This window comes from Dama dama, chromosome X (assembly GCF_033118175.1).
Source record: "Dama dama isolate Ldn47 chromosome X, ASM3311817v1, whole genome shotgun sequence".
NCBI lineage: Eukaryota > Metazoa > Chordata > Mammalia > Artiodactyla > Cervidae > Dama > Dama dama.
Genome location: NC_083714.1, coordinates 28,003,838 through 28,024,411, shown reverse-complemented (window position 1 = coordinate 28,024,411; position 20,574 = coordinate 28,003,838). Strand labels below are relative to the sequence as shown.

Below are 20,574 nucleotides of genomic sequence, written 5' to 3'. Positions count from 1 at the left end.
TTTGTTCAGTAGCAGAAGCTCTTGACAAATTGTGTGAGGCGGCCTCGTTTACTTTAGAGCTGCTATAGCCCTGAAGAATTTACATGTAAATGCAACTGTGAATGTCTTACATTTCAGAAGCTCACTGCACGTGTGTTTTTGTACGTTAAGTGACATTTTTACAGATAGACTGAACTCCCAACTCTCCCTGCCCCGACCCCCACCCCATCCCACGGGTTATGTTATTGGGGAATCCTCAGAAGTCTGATGTGCTGTGTTTTCCTGACTGCCCAGTGAGAGAGTCAGTCTCTATTTTGTGTTTTTCTTCTCTCCTCTCTAGACATGCAGAGCAGCCCACACAACCAGTTCACCTTCAGACCCCTCCCGCCACCGCCGCCGCCTCCGCACGCCTGCACCTGTGCCAGGAAGCCACCCCCCGCGGCTGACTCTCTCCAGAGGAGATCAATGACTACCCGCAGCCAGCCCAGCCCAGCCGCTCCAGCTCCCCCAACCAGCACCCAGGATTCGGTTCATCTGCATAACAGCTGGGTCTTGAATAGCAACATACCATTGGAGACCAGGTACTTGAGCTATGATTGATCCCACTAAACTTCAACACTGGCACAGGATGATTCCATTGAAGGCAGAAACACATCGTAGACAGCTGCAGAGATGCACAGATACATAGATATGCACCCAGATGCCTGGGCAAAAAGGCAGACCCCCTCCACAAGCCCGGAGACACACACAGGCACACCCATCTAGATCCAGGCACACCCACAGACACAAACCAAACGAAGCAGATGCCCCTGTGAAGAGGAAGCCATAGATGCATAAACACCCCATGGGCAGACACCCACAATATGAAACCAAGCAGTTACCTAAATCGTCATTGTATCCTCAAGGTAAAAGGCGGTGGTCCCTTGTTTTAAGATCCTGCAATATTACAGGGAAATCCAAGCAAAATTGGAGGAACAGCAATAGTTTACATTTTATTTAAGATCTTTTTGACTAAGTTGCCTTCAAACATTTTGAAAATGGATTTGCTCCATCAGAAGTCCATATGTGTAATTTTCAAAACTTGATTCTGCCATTAGGGTGGAGGTTGATCTTTTGATCAAAAATTTGCCTCTATGTTTCTGTTGCTTGATATATTTAGGTTTCCAGATTCCTCCTCAAATCTTTGTCAGGTGATTAAAGTTCTACTCCTCCATAGTTCTAGATGCCTTGATCATAATAGATTTCAGCACTCGATGCGATTAACTGAGAAATTATTCATTGTTTCTAGGTACTCTGTCTTAAGCCCAAAATTACAACTTTCTATTGTTGTAGAAAAATATTGCCCAATAAGGCATAGTATTCTGTTGTCTGTTAAAGTCAAGGACTTCCCTTTGTCTTATATGTCTTCTTTAGGTCTACCACCAAAGCTTTTTCTAAACACACTTACATGTAAACACTGGGTATAGGGTGTTACTTGATAAGCAATGTCTGGTGTCAACTCTGATCAACTTCTATCCCAATAATCTGAGAATTGGAATGGAAAGGGGAGGACTAATAAACTCACATTTCAAAACTACTGTTTCTCCTTAGCAGCATATTAACTTAAATGCCAGCCATAGCATCAGAAATATGTCACCAAGGACAACCTGAAAACACTATGGCCCACATCCAGGAAACTCTGTATCATCCATCACTAACTAGATTAAATAGCTTCAAAAAGTGATATTACTGATCTCTTTTTTTTTTTTTAATTTTTATTATTATTATTTTTTTTTCCAGTGGGTTTTGTCATACATTGATATGAATCAGCCATGGATTTCCAAGAGATAATACAGCAGTCAGCACCTGTGGGTACTAGTGAGAGGGTTTGTGTAGCGTAGCATTTCTTTTTCTTTTTTTTTAATTCAAAGGGAGGAAGTGAATCAAGTGAGAAAAGCAGAGAACAATGTTTATCTTCAAGGAGTTTTCACTAATGGTGGTGATTTACTCACTCTTTTAATTCCTTTGCAGGACTTAGTGATAGCTAAGAAAGCAGTGGGCCCATTTGGTTAACTAGCAGTCTTGATAAGCAAACACACTTCTTTCATCTAAGAAGCCAAATAACAGGAAATCTGGAAGGAGGGTGGGGAATGGGCTCAGGCAAATGGAGAGAGAAAACTATTCTTGTTTGAAATGTACATCTAGGCATGTTTGTACAAACTGCACCCACGGACCTTCTGTATCTATGCAAGGAATGTATTAATTGGTCTCAGTTTCATAAGACGCAGAGAAGAACATAAGTTTTCATGCGAGACTGAGCAGAGAGAGTACCTTTTTTGTGCATTTGAAAATATATTCAGCATCACAAAGATGAATTTTTAAAAACCTAGAAACCCTATCAGCTTGATCAGCTAGGATTTTCCAAATATATCCTTTATAATGTTCCTTTCACATGCAGTCAATAGAAGGTAACTCTGCGAGTGCCCTGGTACTTAATTAAGAGCTGTATGATAGCTCTCTGAGCCTCAGCTTCCACATCTGTAAACATAAACATAAAAATGCCCATCTCAACAGATTGTTAGGAAGATCAAGCCAGTGTAACAGAATGTGCATTGTGAAGCATTATAGAATTCAAAGGTAATATTGCCATCCCTATTATGTGGTTACCTGCCTCTCCCTAAATATCTCCAGAATAAGACATTAGCTCATTCCTCAGGCATTCCGTTTCAAGTCAGACAACTACTGGAAGATTCTTAATGAACCCAAATCTCCCACCTCTTAACTCTACCCATTCCTTCCAGACGTAGTTCTGGGATCTCACAAAATAAATAAAACCCCTCTCACATCTAACAGCCCTTCACTGATCCTGAATCTTCTCTACTTAGAGCTAAATGTTTTCCCCATTCCTCCACCTGCTCCTCACATTAACTGATTTCAAATCTTCCATCCTGGCTCTTCCCTTAAAGCACACTTCAGTCTGTCCAGTCTGCTCTTGAAGTGTCACAGCCAAGGCTGAATGCACGTGTGGATTATTAGGCTCTTTGATTGAAAGGAGCAGTGGTTATTCAAACTGCCTCAAATAATTGAGAATAGCTTTTTAAGACTATTGCCAGGAAATACTGGTCAATACACAAGGAAGGGTAAGGCCTATAGATCTCTGGCACCAATATGACTCAGCAATTCTCTGCAGTGTTGCCACTTTTTGTCTTTTTCTTTGTCCAATAGCTTATTGTCAGCTCAGTATTTCTTTGGTCTACCACACAGTGTCTACTTTCTCATAGCAAAGTCAGGTTTTCATTGCACCATGTGATTCCAAGTGTACCTCCCAGCATCTTGCACTTTCTCCCTTCAGTGCCTGTTCCATTGCTACCTGCCTAATTTTCCTGCTAGCCCTAGGTTTAAAAAACTAAGAGAGGGACTTTCCTGGTGGTCCAGTGGCTAAGACTCCAGGCTCTCAATGCAAGGGGCCTGGGGTTCCTGGTCTGGGAGCTAGATTCCGATATGCTGCAACTGAGATCAAAGATCCCGTGTGTCCCAACTAAGACCTGGCACAGCCAAATACATAAATACTTTTAAAAATATATTTAGAAAAACCAAAAAGAGTACATTTGATTAGCCCAATTCATATCCCTTTTGTACCAGGCAGTGTTTATGTTTCTTGGCAAGCGCTGTCAGTTATTCTTTCAGTCAGCTGAGCCTAAGGGGAGAGGAAGATCATGTGATTAAAAAAGCAATAGCCTGGACACCCGTGGATGTCACTGAGCACAGGCTGGGAGCAGATCTGATGTATGGTAGGTGGGACTCTCAGTCGACAATCAACTTGCCTGACTCATTCAGGAATTTGCGTTATGACCAATAATCAGTTGTCTCCCCTGTTCTAAGTAAATATTGGGTTCCGTAACATCTTATGGAAAAACCCAAATGAACTTTTTGGCCAACCCAATATTTCTCTTAATGTTCTTTACTCCAATATCAGCATTTTTGGTGAACACATAACACTACTGATACACACCAAAAACACTATTTAACTCAACTCAAAACTTTTAAACGAGCTCTAAGACTAAGCCACATTTCATTTATTTTATAATTATTACATAGTTGGTAGGTTTTTTAAATTGTGTGTTTGGGATGGAAAGGATGTAGGTGGAAAATAGGTTTCGAGCTTCAATTTAGCCTAATTGGATTTCATCTCGTTACCCCGTGGAGATGTAGCTGAATTCTAATTCTGCCATAAAAAGTATTTGCTCTGTACTGCACTCGTTACTGTGTCATTTGTAGGTTTGTTAGATATGCCTTGCTCTTTTTTAAAAAACTTTTTATTTTGTATAAGGGCTTCCCAGGTGGCACTAGTTGTAAAGAATCAGACTGCCAATGCTGGAGACATGGGTTGGTTCCATCCCTGGGTTGCAAAGATGCCCTGGAGGAGGGCATGGCAACCCACTCAAGTAGTCTTGCCTGGAACAGAGGAGCCTGGCAGGCTACAGTCCATGGGGTCACATAGAGTCAGACATGACTGAAGTGACTTAGCATGCACCCATAGCCAATTGACAATGTTGTGATAGTTTCAGGTGAATGGTGAAGGGACCCAGCCATACATATACCTGTATGCATTCTCCCCCAAACCCCCCTCCCATCTAGTCTGCCACATAACATTGAACAGAGTTACATGTGCTAGACACTAGGCCTTTGTTGGTTATCCATTTCAAATATAGCAGTGTGTACATGTCCATCCCAAACTCCCTTACTATCCCTTCCCTCCATCCTTCTCTGGAACCGTAAGTTTGTTCTCTAAGTCTGTGAGTCTCTTTTTGTTTCGTAAGTTCATTTGTTTCATTTCTTCTAAACTTTCACAAATGATTGTGATGTCATACAATATTTTGCTTTCTCTGATTTACTTCACTCAATATGACTATGTACATCATTAATAAAAATGTTATATAGGACAAGATCAAGGTCAGAGCTCAGTGGCATGCCACTGGAAACCTCCCTGCGGGTTGACATTTATCCATCAGGCAGCATTCTACATTTCTCTGTCTTGTTCACAGACATATCATGAAAGACCTTGTCAAACGCCTTGCTGATACCCAGATACAGAGTGCTTACATTTTTACTGATCTTCCAAGCCAATAATCATAATCAAAAATAGAAATGAAATGAGGTTTGTCTAATAACTTGTTCTTACAGAATTTCTGCTGCCTTCTGATGGTTACTACTTTTTCTAAGTGCTTACAAATCCTCCTTTTAATAGCCTGTTTCAGGATTTTGCACTCAATCAGCATGATGACCCTTGTCTAACCTAAGGAGCCCATGTGCTCTGTGTCCCTTTTCAAAACCAAAGCTCATATTAGGGTCTCCAGTCTTTTGACACATGTTACCCATACCAGAATCCCAAAACATTAACAACTATGACTAGGCTATCTAATCCACAGGACCTCTCACCACTTTGAAATGTAATTTCAATTAATTTAGAACAGTTGAGTGCCCTCTTATGGGCACCTTGCCTATATTAGGCTTCAATTTATGGCTATGATATTGATTACCCTTTTAGGTTAAGTGAAAGTGAAAGTCACTCAGTCATATCCATTGCTTTGCGACCCCATGGACTATACAGTCCATGGAATTCTCCAGGCCAGAATACTGGAGTGGGTACCCTTCCCCTTCTCCAGGGGATCTTGCCAATCCAGGGATCAAACCCAAGTCTCCCCCATTGCAGGTGGATTCTTTACCAGCTGAGCTATGAGGGAAGACCCCCTTTTAGGTTAGAATCATTCTTTTTCACAAAAAAAAAAGATACGATCACTCATTTGATACCATTCCATGAGTTGCGTGTCTAGCCTATCCTTGCTCTTCTTGTTCTAAACATATTTTTTTAAAGACTGTTCTGTTATCTTTAGCAGGTTTTTTCAACCTTTAGGGTCATTTCAGGTGTGATTCTTTTTGGCATTTTTTAACCACACCTTATATTTATTTATCCTTGATTTTCATCCCTTCTTTTCAGTACATGTTATTTAGAAATACTGGATGGAGAGCGCCCAGTAGAGACACACTGGTTTCAATAGCCAGCAAATCTCCCCAGCTGACTCTTTATTCATCTCCCCCCCCCCAACACTTTTTTTACTGTCTCCAGGCATGGACTCATACATGCCTACTTCACTGTAGAAAACCACTTTCCTAAAGTCTAGGATTTTGCTTTATAGAGTACTTATGGACTTTCAGCTAAAATCGTTGCTTTTTCTATAAGTTTCTGTCACCTTCACTTCACCAATTTCTCTTTTTCAGTCAGTGAGAGAAGCAAGTCTCCTTATTTTCTCTACCTTCTGGGAGGTGGAGTTGTCAACAGTGGAGGTTGAGAAATTGTCAGATATTGGCCTTTAGTTAAATGATATGTCTAGCTGGTTGCTGTGGAGCTGAAATCACTTGTGTTTACTACATTTGCTCATAGAACAATTTTGGAGTCATGTTGGAGCATATTTCCTCCATCTGGCCAAGTGGCTTATTGTAGACTCCCTAAACTAGTCACCAAAATGAATCTTGCTGAAAGATTTTGCCATGATATTCAATACTAGGGAGAACTTGGATTTGATATGAACATAACCACTCCAACTCACAATGACAAATCAGAATTGTGTGGAGGAGTCAGGCCTAGCCAGAAGAATGGATACCAACTATCCTCATTGATTTTTAGCATATTCTGACAGATGGCTGTAGCTTGTTATGTGGCTAACTGCCCTTGCTGGCTTTAGGCCAGTGTGACAACTCAGGGAAGGCAATGGGTTATTTTTACAGAAGAAGAGCCAGCACCATTGCCGGAGGAAATGTTGATAAGGAACGGAAAAAGAAAAGAAATCTACGTGACCAATGCTTGTTAGCAGACTTACAGAGCTAGTGTCTATCTTGGGGAAATAAGAATCATTTGGAAGAAATATTCATTAGTGGTGATGGCCATGATTTAAATATCTATGGGATAGCACTCTTTAAATATTAACCCATAAATATAAGGTTTCTAGTGGTAGTTAACTTTCTTTATTTTATAGTACTACTAAAATCTACCTAACATTTAGAAGTAGAATTTTTCCCCCCTTAGGACATTCGCTCTGGAAAAATAGATTCAGAGACCTTTTTTTTCCCTTTAATAATGACTAAAGAAAAAAAAATAGCTCAGAATGTACATATTCAGTGCTTAGATCCAACAATATTACGTGCTTTAATCCTTTAACAGCACTGGGGTTAGCAAAATCTATCTTCAGCCACAGATTCAAAGATTCTTTTTAAGACAGGAAAAGACTTCGTGGAACTAATCTATGACCTATAAATCCTGTTTATTACAGATGAACAGGAGTCAACCAAGCTTTTCAGCGTACACCAAATGATGGATGTGGAAGATGCTAAATTTACATGAAGGAAAACTCTGTAGCATTAAAATATATTTTACATATTGAGAATAAAAATATATCTATAGTAGTCTATTGTGCTTGGGCAGTGAAGAGCAGTATTTTGGAGATTATTGTGATACAGTCTCTTGTCACTTTGGTGGTGGTATCATTTTTTAAAATGCTTTTGAATTGACTATTTATGGTTTCAATTCAAAATTAAAACCACAGGCAAACATGTGTTTCATTTTATAAAGAAAGGAAATTTCACCATAGGTGAGATGAAACCTGGTTTTAATATGGAGAAGATTTATTTAGTAATCCAAATGTGAATATAAACAGATGTTTTTAGGGAATTTTGACATAATGAATTGATTGGGGAAATATATAACTATAGCAAACAAAAGATACATTTTAGAGGCATCTCAGTACTAACCTTTCTGCCCTCCCTCATCATTCATATATACTTCCCTATCCTGGGTTATATATTTAAAACAGAAATATCTGGTTTTGATCCAGAAAGGAGCTAGTTCTTAACAACTCATTGATTACAAAGTTACTTATCCAGTTAATCATAATAATTATTTTCATTGCCATGTTGAGTTAATAGACACTTGTCCCTTATATTTTACTAAAACTATGAAATATATTTGAGGTATCAAAAAATTATTTTTCTGTTAATTGTTCTCCTTATTTTCTACAGAGAGGAGCGCATGCACGTGTGTGTGTGTGTGTGTGTGTGTGTGTGTGTGTATCAAAGACATTCTGCTAAACATCTCCCTTTGGGAAAATCCAGCTGCTTCTTTATTAATTCCACAAGACAAAAAAGTTTGTAGCTTTAAAAGCAAAAGATAAGATCAGGTTAAGTCCTGAGTTCTTTGAAATGTCTCAGCAAGAATGGTGAAAATGTAGTACTGAGTATTCCATTTAAAGAAGAGGAAAACTCAAAAAGAATTGCCCCCTTTGGCAAACAAATAAGCAAATAAACAATAACATCTGCTTTGCCATTCTGCTAATTTTCTGGTGTGATATCTGAGGGTATTAGAATGTGCACAATGTGACTATTTTAAATGAAAAACAGCTCATTGTAAACACTATGATGAATTAATTCTAGCATAGATAAGTTTTAAGAAGTTTTGACAAATATTTATTGAGTGTCTACCATGTACCATCCACTATTCTAGTTGCTGGGGCTACATCAAAGAAAACTTCAGACAAAATCTCTGTCTTCATGGAGCTGACATTCTAGTGGGGGAGACAGCCTTTACCCTAAAATGTTAATTATATTGAAGGTACTAATATTGTAGAAATTGTAGCCTGGCTAGATATAATATGGGGGACGGGGGACAGGGGACCAAGATACCTCTTAAAAGTCTTCTTTTACTTGCCCTCACTTCCCCACAACAACTTTCATAGAATTTCCCTTTATCTGTGGTCTCATAGCACCCTGTTGGTTTGTCTATGGAGATCTTACTCCATTGTACATTTGCACTGGAGATACTTTATTTACTTGTTTTTATTCCCTGTTGCATCTCGAGTAAAGGACTGTGCCCTTTTTTTCACTTTGCCTCCTTCATTCTTGGTTTATATAGTTCAACAAAATTTTTGTAGGGTATATGGACAGACTGATAGAGAAACTGAGCAAGAAACTCCAGATGGAGTAGGTTTCTGAAATCAGAAACAGTAGTTTGTAGAAGCCAACAGTGAGTTTTATTTTGGAAACATGTATGTAGGACATCCAGTTTGAGATGTCCAGTATCTAATAAGTAGTTGCAAATATGGATCTGTGTTCCAGAAAAGGAAGAAAAATGGAAAGTGTTTTTCTCCTACCACTTACCGAATGCTTATACTATATGCCAATTATTGTGCCAAGCCATCATCATATTTATTCCATATTTATTTAAAACTGAGGTTTATAGAAGTTGAGCAATGTACCACAAGGCTACCAGTTAGTATGTAATGAAGCCACTTCATGATAGACATGGATAATTACGAATTTCATGAGTCAATGTATTAATAATAATTGAATTTCCATGAATAATGGAGGAAATACTATAAAACCTATAGGAGTGTTTCTTATAAGAAGAAGACAGTAAACCAAACCCATGGAAACACATTTTAAGAGTCCACAAAGGAGAGAAAGCCAGCACTGGTGTTTGAGGAGTAATCATAGAATGGAACAGAACAGAGAGAAGAAAATTTCAAGGAGATAGTGATCATGATTTCCAAGTGCCTCAGAGGAATTAAATAGGATGTGGATGAGAAAACACCATTGATTCTGTCCATTACAGGCTTCTTGATTTTTAAGCAGCTAATTTCAGTACAGTGATAAGATTGAAGCAAGACTGCAATAGGTTTTAAGAACTGGGAGGAGGTGCTGGGAAAACTGGTCAACCACTTGTAAAAGAATGAAACTAGAACACTTTCTAACACCATACACAAAAATAAACTCAAAATGGATTAAAGATCTAAATGTAAGACCAGAAACTATAAAACTCCTAAAGGAGAACATAGGCAAAACACTCTCCGACATAAATCACAGCAGAATCCTCTATGACCTACCTCCCAGAATATTGGAAATAAAAGCAAAAATAAACAAATGGGACCTAATGAAACTTAAAAGCTTTTGCACAACAAAGGAAACTATAAGTAAGGTGAAAAGACAGCCCTCAGACTGGGAAAAAATAATAGCAAATGAAGCAACAGACAAAGGATTAATCTCAGAAATATACAAGCAACTCCTGCAGCTCAATTCCAGAAAAATAAATGACCCAAGCAAAAAATGGGCCGAAGAACTAAACAGACATTTCTCCAAAGAAGACATACAGATGGCTAACAAACACATGAAAAGATGCTCAACATCACTCATTATCAGAGAAATGCAAATCAAAACCACAATGAGGTACCATTACACGCCAGCCAGGATGGCTGCTATCCAAAAGTCTACAAGCAATAAATGCTGGAGAGGGTGTGGAGAAAAGGGAACCCTCTTACACTGTTGGTGGAAATGCAAACTAGTACAGCCGCTATGGAGAACAGTGTGGAGATTCCTTAAAAAACTGGAAATAGAACTGCCATATGACCCAGCAATCCCACTCCTGGGCATACACACTGAGGAAACCAGATCTGAAAGAGACACATGCACCCCAATGTTCATCGCAGCACTGTTTATAATAGCCAGGACATGGAAGCAACCTAGATGCCCGTCAGCAGACGAATGGATAAAGAAGCTGTGGTACATATACACCATGGAATATTACTCAGCCATTAAAAAGAATTCATTTGAATCAGTTCTAAAGAGATGGATGAAACTGGAGCCCATTATACAGAGTGAAGTAAGCCAGAAAGATAAAGAACATTACAGTATACTAACGCATATATATGGAATTTAGAAAGATGGTAATGATAACCCTATATGCAAGACAGAAAAAGAGACACAGAAGTACAGAACAGACTTTTGACCTCTGTGGGAGAAGGCGAGGGTGGGATGTTTCGAAAGAACAGCATGTATATTATCTATGGTGAAACAGATCACCAGCCCAGGTGGGATGCATGAGACAAGTGCTTGGGCCTGGTGCACTGGGAGGACCCAGAGGAATCGGGTGGAGAGGGAGGTGGGAGGGGGGATCGGGATGTGGAATATATGTAAGTCCATGGCTGATTCATGTCAATGTATGGCAAAAACCACTACAATATTGTAAAGTAATTAGCCTCCAACTAATAAAAATAAATGAAAAAAAAAGAACTGGGAAGAGGTAAGAAAAGAGAAATAGAAGGTAGAGTACTGTTTTGAAATGGAATAGTAGATTGAGAAGAAGCTGAATCTGGGCAAAGCATTCATATAAATTGGAAGGAGGAAAAAGAAAATGGGAGGAGCTACATTTAATAAGGAGGTACACAATAGTTACCAGGATGGTGATGTGACTGACAGAAAGAAACCTACAAATCAAGTTAGAAATTAAGTTTCCTTAATGGTAAAGAATATGGAAATTTGCAGAGATGCTCACATAATGCTGAAGAAAATTGCATGATCCTACAATGGTACAGGCTTCCTAGGTTACCAAGTCTCATACAACTGGGAATGACACTGCCTTTGAGGAACAGTTCATCCTTTAGGTCCTAGAAATTTCATCTTTGCTAATCTCATACTGGAAGATATATCAATACCACACTTATTTAAAGTTGACTCTTGAATATAAGTCATATTTCCAAGGGCAAGCAGATATTATTGGCCATTCCAAGATTATAATTCAAACTTCTGGTCTCCATCTGGCACACACAAAACAGTAGGCACCCCCTGTTGTTGATGAAGGTATTCAGTAGTGACATGTATGCATAGAGCTTCGCTGATAACATAAATGCTAACTTATGACTATTTCCTACTGAACTAGCAAAATATCAAGTACAATATAAAAACACAAATATCATTGATTCATTCCTTTTGTGGCATTATATAAGCCTCCTAAGTAAATTGCTTTTCTTTACAAATAAAATCTTGGCAATCTGCTATTTCCCCACCATTCAACCTTTCAACTAAATAATTGGGTTGGTTTTGTTCTATGAAGTCAGATCTTTCAAATTTGTCACTTACCATACTGAATAGTGTCATTAACTTAGATACTTTTCTAGCAGCATGGCTGGTTGCTTTTTATTAGATATGCTTGTAGCTAAATACTTTTCCTTATTTGTAATATTCAAAAGACTCAGATTTTAGATAACATATTGTATATATATGCATATGTTTGTGCACATGTAGGCATATGTGTATATATAATTATGTTTGATTTTCTACTGTCCAAAGTCGTTTCACTCATTATCTCATTTTAAACTCTAAACAACCCTAGGAATTGTACAATAAAAATAATGTCCAGTTTAAAGATAATGAAACTGGGTCTTGGGAAATTTTACTAATATCTCCTTATGGCAGTTTATTATAAGATTTGGAGTTAGAATGCAAGTCTGCATGCAACCAATCCAATACTCTTTGTACTACAACAATTTGTCTTAGGAATATAAAGAACCCCAAGTCATTTCTTTTTGTCTTTTGGTGAATATTTATAGTTCAGTTAAGTTTCCCTGCCTGCAGACATAATCTCGGTTTTATTCTATTTATATTAAAATCTTGATGAGTCTAAAAACCCAGAAAACTGAGGGTTCTGGTTAATTGGATTTGGTAGTTAGCTTAAGGTTAAATAGAACTTTTGAAAAATTACCAGTCTTATTCAAAATTTTTCTTAAATGTGAATGTACTTTCCATTTTAATCCAAATGATCATAATTTAATCTCTTATAATTGAAAATCTTACAGTAAGTGAGGGTTGTCATTGTGAATATAATTTTTTTTATTGTATAGTACTCTAGATGTAAAAGATATTGTACACAGGGCCAAATGTCTCTGGATATACTTTGAAAATTTTGGATGGCCTCTTGTGAGTAGTTGAAAAAGCACTGAATTTAGAGTTAGAAATCATGAGTAGAAGTCCAGTTCTGCAAAGAAATGGATGTATGACCTTGTTAAAGTCTCTTTCTTCTTCCAACCTCAGTTAAATGATATTTGCAGTTGTTTCTGGCTTTATTAACTCTGTGTTCTATTGTTTGCCTTCTTGTCATTTGCTTATTTACTGAAAGAATGCTATTCTATTAAGATTTCCAGTTAGTTAGATTCTAATTAATTGCATTGTAGATCAAGTCCCCCCAAAAGTCAGATAAATTTAAGTTGAGAAATCATGATTCCTTCCAGAATTTCCATTAGCCAAGAGGAAATGAGGAAAACACTATATATCCCTGTGTGTCAGAGGGTAGCAGTAATGGCAGGCAAGTGTAGTCAAGAAGGCATTCTGAGGCCAGTGCAAGACTAGTATATGTTTTTGTTTTGTCTGATACACAATAGGTGTTCAGTAAAAGTTGGTTGAATAAATGAATTTAAGAACAAATCCCTTCCTAGAGACAGATTCAACAACATGCAACACTTATGCAGAATTTATCTTGCCTTTGGTCATGTTGTAAAGCTGCAGTAGTTGCAATATTTTCTTTCATATTGTCATCTTCTAATTGTCAAATAAAGATAACTTCATTTTGAGTTTCTTGTTCAAAGGTAAAAACACAAATCTGTTTTGGGTTTAAGTTCCAACCAGCACTTCTGTATCACGTCCTGTAAATTCATCATGATTTTTTTCTGAGTATTGACAACAATGCAGAGAAAATAGGCTCAGGCTTAATAATATATTTGCCAAATGGAAATGTATATTTAGAGGTCGAAGAAGTACACGAAATCATTATACTCTTGAAGTTAGTTTCACCTTGTTTATCTTTCTGTGTTGTCCCTGAATAATTAAAGTGAACCAATGAGTTCCTCGTTTGCATTCTTTAATCCACTCAGCAGGGAACCAAGGAGAGAGTATTTCTGTGGAAGGAAGACCTGATTTCCAAAAAGTCTCTTCTGCTCAAATGGGAATATAATCACTGAGTTTAGAGCATGGCACAAAGCTGAGTTTGACTGTTTCTTAGGCGGTATAACCTGAGGGGAGTTAATGTTTCAGTGGCTGTGATTGTTATATATTGTGCATGTTTTAATCAGTAGTTCAGGTTTTGGATTTATGCCTCATGACAGGTTCATGAGGGGTACAATTTGAAAAGCAATTTTAAAAATGGAAAGTGGAAAATGCTTTCTATTCTCCAGCTTTTATAAAGATTTTCTTGTTTGGTCAGCAGGGTAAATGTTGGAGGTAATTTTGAGTGAGTCCTGTATGTTCTCTGGCCCTACAGTTCAGGATATTTGTTTGGATACTAGAACAATCCCAGGTGCAAACAGTCTCAGGGGAGGAACAGCTGTGAGCTTCAGGAAGAAGATAAGATCATGAGTGCCTGGCAAGAAAATCTTTTTCTGCAAGTCTTTAAAGAATGACAGATTCCCTCCCATAGGGACACTGAATACTTCAAAACTGCATGTTCCAATTGGAGAAATAGTTTTTGACCAAGATTTCTCAACCTTGGCCCTGTTGATATTTCAGCCTGGATGATTCATTACTGTGGGGGCTGTTTTGTGCATTAGAGGCTGTAGAGGAGCATCCCTGACCTCTCCCCCACCCCAGATGCCAGGAGTGCCCTCTCCTCAGTGTGAGAACCAAAAATGTCCCCAGACATTACCAAATGTCCACTGTGGGCCCGTTTGTCCCCAGCTGAGAAACACTCTTTTTGATTAACAGTGAGACAAAATCCATTGTTTCCTTACCTGCTCCCTTTACCCACCTCTCTTCAGACTCTTGCAATTTCTTTTTTCCCCTCCTGCCTTCCCCTTTCCTATTCCTTTCTTCTTAAGCCTTCATTAGAGGGTTTAATTTACATAATTCTCCAGTCAATAACATAATTGGGGATGGAAACCACTGTTATAGATTGAATGTTTGTATCACCCCCAAATTCACAAGTAAAACATAATGCCCAAGGGGTGAAGGTATTTATTAATGGGATTAGTGCTCTTATAAAAGAGAACTCAAATTGCTCCCTACCCACTTCTGCCATGTGAGGACATAGTAAGAAGTTGGCAGTCTGCAACCCAGAAGAGAGCCTTCATGGAATCCTACCATGCTGGTACCCTGATCGTGGATGCCCAGCTTCTACAACTGTGAGAAACATATTTCTGTTGTTTATAAGCCTCCCAGTCTGTGGTATTTTGTTATAGTAGCCCAGATGAACTAAAACAACCACTAAACTAAATCTATTTAGTGTATCAATGCTGACTAATAGCTAGACAGCCTATAGCAATGGAGGCCAGAGTGACCCCCGAAACAACTAACAAATGATCTCATACTTTTGCATAGATAGCCACCCATCATATACTTTTCTATAAAATTTCCTTCCTTATTGTATGCCTCTCTATTCCCCTGCACTCTTCATTCTTCCTATATTCACTCTCTATTCTGTCTTTACTTTCTTTTTATCTACATTATTCTTGGGCATTTCTTAGCTCTTCTGATATCGTTCTTTCTAAAAGACTTACATAAGGGCACAGGAGCCTGAAAAAAAAATGGCACATTTGGGAAACTGTATCTGACATAGGAGGGCCAGCACTTAGGAAGCGTGGGAGACGGTAGCAGTGGTGAGACAGAGGGGTCTGCAGAGGCCAAATCATGAAGGATCTTATACAAGTAATAGAAGTAATAGACCTTCATTTCAAAAAGAGGGAAAAACACAGGAAATCAAAAACAGAAGTATATCTACAAATTCTCTCACCCAAAGATAGTAACTATTAAGATTTCCTTACATTTCCTTTGGCACTAGATCTCTGCACAAAATGGATTTGAAATTGGAGTTGTTGCATGTTTGCATGTGGTGGGGGACAGCACACAGTTCTGGTTGTACTGTATATATGTATATGCACGTATACATGAATTCTGGGTTTTGTTTCCCGACATGGAAAATCACTTATTGCCTTAGAACTTATCTGGTTAATGTGAACAGAACTGCTTTAAAAAATCAAATCTAGTAAAAAAGGAGTTTTTTAAAAATTGAACAGGATAGTCTCATAGGGAAAGGACAGTGAGTGCAACAAGGCCTAATGAGAGATGGAGCTCTTCTCATTGTTCTGTTTTTGTCTAGGGTCTCTGTTTCTCCCTGTACACATGCTCTATTCTCAGATTTCATTCTTGATGGCATGTTTTTGTATCTAATTCCCTATTCAGTTCAGTTCCATTCAGTCGCTCAGTCATGTGCGACTCTGCGACCCCATGAATCGCAGCACGTCAGGCCTCCCTGTCCATCACCAAGTCCTGAAGTCTACCCAAACCCATCTCCATTGAGTCAGTGATGCCATCCAACCATCTCATCCTCTGTCGTCCCCTTCTCCTCCTGCCCTCAATCTTTCCCAGCATCAGGGTCTTTTCAAATGAGTCAGCTCTTCGCATGAGGTGGCCAGAGTATTAGAGTTTCAGCTTCAACATCAGTCCTTCCAGTGAACACCCAGGACTGATCTCCTTTAGGATGGACTGGTTGGATCTCCTTACAGTCCAAGGGACTCTCAAGAGTCTTCTCCAACACCACAGTTCAAAAGCATCAATTCTTCTGCGCTCAGCTTTCTTTATAGTCCAACTCTCATATCCATACATGACCACTGGAAAAATCATAGCCTTGACTAGACAGACCTTTGTTGGCAAAGTAATGTTTCTACTCTTTAATATGCTGTCTAGGTTGATCATAACTTTCCTTCCAAGGAGTAAGCATCTTTTAATGTCATGGCTGCAATCACCATCTGCAGTGATTTTGGAGCCCCAAAAAATAAAGTCAGCCACTGTTTCCACTGTCTCCCCATCTATTTGCCATGAAGTGATGGGACTGGATGGCATGATCTTAGTTTTCTGAATGTTGAGCTTTAAACCAACTTTTTCACTCTCCTCTTTCACTTTCATCAAGAGGCTCTTTAGTTCTACACTTTCTGCCATAAGGGTGGTGTCGTCTGCATATCTGAGGTTATTGATATTTCTCCCGGCAATCTTGATTCCAGCTTGTGCTTCTTCCAGCCCAGCGTTTCTCATGATGTACTCTGCATAGAAGTTAAATAAGCAGGGTGACAATATACAGCCTTGATATACTCCTTTTCCTATTTGGAACTGGTCTGTTGTTCCATGTCCAGTTCTAACTGTTGCTTCCTGACCTGCATACAGGTTTCTCAAGAGGCAGGTCAGGTGGTCTGGTATTCCCATCTCTTTCAGAATTTTCCACAGTTTATTGTGATCCACACAGTCAAAGGCTTTGGCATAGTCAATAAAGCAGAAGTAGATGTTTTTTCTGGAACTCTCTTGCTTTTTTGATAATCCAATGGATGTTGGCAATTTGATCTCTGGTTCCTCTGCCTTTTCTAAAACCAGCTTGAAGATCTGGAAGTTCATGGTTCACGTATTGCTGAAGCCTGGCTTGGAGAATTTTAAGCATCACTTTACTAGCGTGTGAGATGAGTGCAATTGTGTGGTAGTTTGAGCACTCTTTGGGATTGCTTTCTTTGGGATTGGAATGAAAACTGACCTTTTCCAGGCCTGTGACCACTGCTGAGTTTTCCAAATTTGCTGGCATATTGAGTGCAGCACTCTCACAGCATCATCTTTCAGGATTTGAAATCCTATTTCCCTATTATTATGCTGCAATTCCAGCTCTGACTCAAAATGAACTTGCATCTTGTCTTTCCTAGCTGACAGGTTTCTAGGTCTAGATTTCTCAAAGAGAAGTCAACATACACAGAGAGAGAGAGAAAGATGCATGAGGGAGAGAGCATACGATTATCTCTGAGATTGGATGTCCAATTCTGGTCCAATGAACTGTGACTGCGAGCAGAGAGGAGTGGGTTTGGGAAGGTCATGGACAGAGATGCTCTGGCCAGGGCTGTGCAGAGAGACAAAGGTCAACATATCTAATATGCTTATGTGGTTAAAAATTCTTAATATATTTATGGCTTCATAACATTCCATGGAACAAATGGACTAGAATCCTTACATACTTGAATCTTCTCTCTTTTAGTCAGTGGATGAAGGAGATTGAGAATCATGGGTTGGAAGTTTTCCGGCTGAAGACTGAAAGTGTCAAACACCACTTTTTGTCACCCTTCACATTTCATTATCTAGAACTCAGTCACATGACCACATCTAATGGAAACTGTGACTGAGAAATGTATTCTGTCTGTATGCCCAAGAGAAAAGGAGAATATGGACATTGATCAGAAGAAAGTTTCTGCCTCAGGCCACATCTTTGATTTTGAGGCTAATATTCAGAGGACAGCTGTGCCCTTTGCCAGTTTGTCCCTTCAAGAAATGTTACGCTGAATAGGCTAGAGTATTGATTTGAGTGGCATTCCTTTTGTTATCTTACGGCATTATAAAAAACATTCGTACCTTTATTATACATGTATGAGTAAGACTTTCAGAGAAATGAAAGCTAATGAAAGCAAATGTTGATCAACATCCTTTAAAAGTTGCATTAGAATGATCATCTAGATTTTTAACCTGAAGAACTTAGTGGTAAACTCTTAGGCTCTGTCCTTATTATACTCCTTTGTATTTAGTTTGAAATACTTTTTCTTTAAAATAAAATGTTCTTGCTAATACAGATTACAATTCAATAAAAAGAAATGATACAGAAAAGTATACCATGTCAACTGGCTCATAAAATAAAAGAGTATAATACATATCTGAGGAAAATGAAGATGAATAAAAAGGTAATTAAGGTATATAATACTCTGCCCACTACCTACTCCCTTAAAAAGAAAAATAAATAAGTAAGCCAACTAACCAGTGAAGACCAATTCTATAAAATCAGCAGGTTGCTCTGGTGAGTAAAATTGGGAATGGACTTTCAGCATTTGCAAAGGGAAATATAATTGAATTTCTTTACAAAATGAATGAATTTCTCTTAACTCCTAGTAAATTTGAGATCTGGTTTAATTTTAAATGTGTGCTCATAAATTTTGCCCAGTTCCCATGTTTGTTCCCATTTTAAATGGTCCCTGGTGGGAAATGAATTTTTGAAAACTGTGAGATGGTATTTTGTTATGCCTTCATGGAGAAGATGTATAAAATCATAAGAGGATTGAAAGTCTTACCTATCAGTAGCTTTCCAAATTGTTTCTAATTTGAAAGGATTACAGCTGCCACATCTTGGAACCTAAATTACCTTTAAAGATAAAGAGAATGAAAAATGGTAAGCTTACTAATCTAAGTAAATAATTTTTGTATGTTGGCCATAGCCTTTTAATACAGGAACATTTACATTAATAGAAAATTCTAATTTGATATTTACCCTTCAAGGGGTGTAGGGTTTCTTAATATCAATTTTTAAATTAAAATTACATCTACAGAGCATGAATTTAACTTAGAGGAAGAGAATGATAGGATGACTTGGAAGGGCATTATTATAATGTGGAGCATAATTGTTTATTTTCATTTATTTTGGAGACTACTAAAGCATCTTGGTCAAACATTAGAGAATATGTAGTATTTTCTTTCTCTACCATTATATATATATACACACACATATATATATACATGTATGCCAGCCCTACTAACTCTAACATATCTCTAGATGTCCTTTTATAGACATGTTTAGTTTATATACAGTTTATATACACTGTTGAATTAAAAATATTCTGATGTATTCTAAACAGGGAGACATGACAGTTAGTTCACTTTCATAAGTATGTATCGTCCTAATATTATTATGTCAATTCTGTTATTAAAAGAGTCAAAATAAATATTCCTATAAAAACACATTCAGTGGAATAATAAGCTCATATATATTCACTTTGAAAAGAGAAATGCTACATGATCATGTGATTAGGAAGATTTTGTTACCTTAATGGTTAGCATTAGGAATGAACTCAGGGATGTCATGAGTTAGTATGTGCACAGTGGTTAAGTAGATGGGTTTCATTATTCATGCATAAATTTAAAAGTATTTATTGAGGTAATTCCCTGATAATCCAGTGATTAGGCCTTCATGCTTCCACTGCCCCAGGTGCCCAGGTTGGATCCCTGGTCAGAGAACTAAGATCCCGCATGTGGCCAAAAAGAAATGTATTTGTTGAGCACCACTTGTTTGTTAGGCATGATTCTATATGCTGGGGACACAGCAGTAAAAAAAGACAAACAGACATTCCTATTCTCATGTAGATTGCATTCCAGTAATGAAAAAACTGAAGTAGATTCCCAATTCTATCATTTACCAGTTGCATGACTTTGGAAATTTACCTAAACTTAGCAGCTGAAACTCAGCTTCCTCAACTATGACACGTGGATAATATAGATGGGTGAAAAGCGGAAACAGCGACAGACTTTATTTTCTTGGGCTCCAAAATCACTGTGGACAGTGACTGCAGCCATGAAATTAAAATACACTTGCTCCTTGGAAGGAAAGATATGACAAACCTAGATAGTGTATTAAAAATCAGAGACGTCATTTTGCTGACAAAGGTCCGTATAATCAAAGCTATAGTTTTTCCAGTGATAACCTTTCATTTTATTTTCACAATCTAAAAGAAACAAATAAGTCAAAGAAATAGTTGAGTCACATCTCATCTCGGTTTGAGACATCTGAGTGAGGAAAGACTTGTTAATAGAAATACGAATAATTAGAAATAATTGCTGTGAATGATAATTGTCCTTTTACACTCAGGAATGCAAGAAATTATTTTCTCACAAGTGAAACAGTTATTTTAGAGTCCCCAAGCCTCATTCATTCTGTACAGGGAATCAAGAGCCTTTTAGAAGAAG

At 38.1% G+C, this 20,574-nt stretch overlaps 1 protein-coding gene across 1 annotated transcript in view; it reads left to right on the top strand.

The window, feature by feature from the left end:
- TENM1 (teneurin transmembrane protein 1) overlaps positions 1-20,574 on the top strand; it is an 887,850-nt gene that overhangs the window by 485,641 nt on the left and 381,635 nt on the right. The window contains exon 7 of the mRNA XM_061137497.1: positions 320-560. Within this exon, the coding sequence (XP_060993480.1) occupies positions 320-560 (241 nt within the window). The remainder of the gene's footprint in view (positions 1-319; positions 561-20,574) is intronic.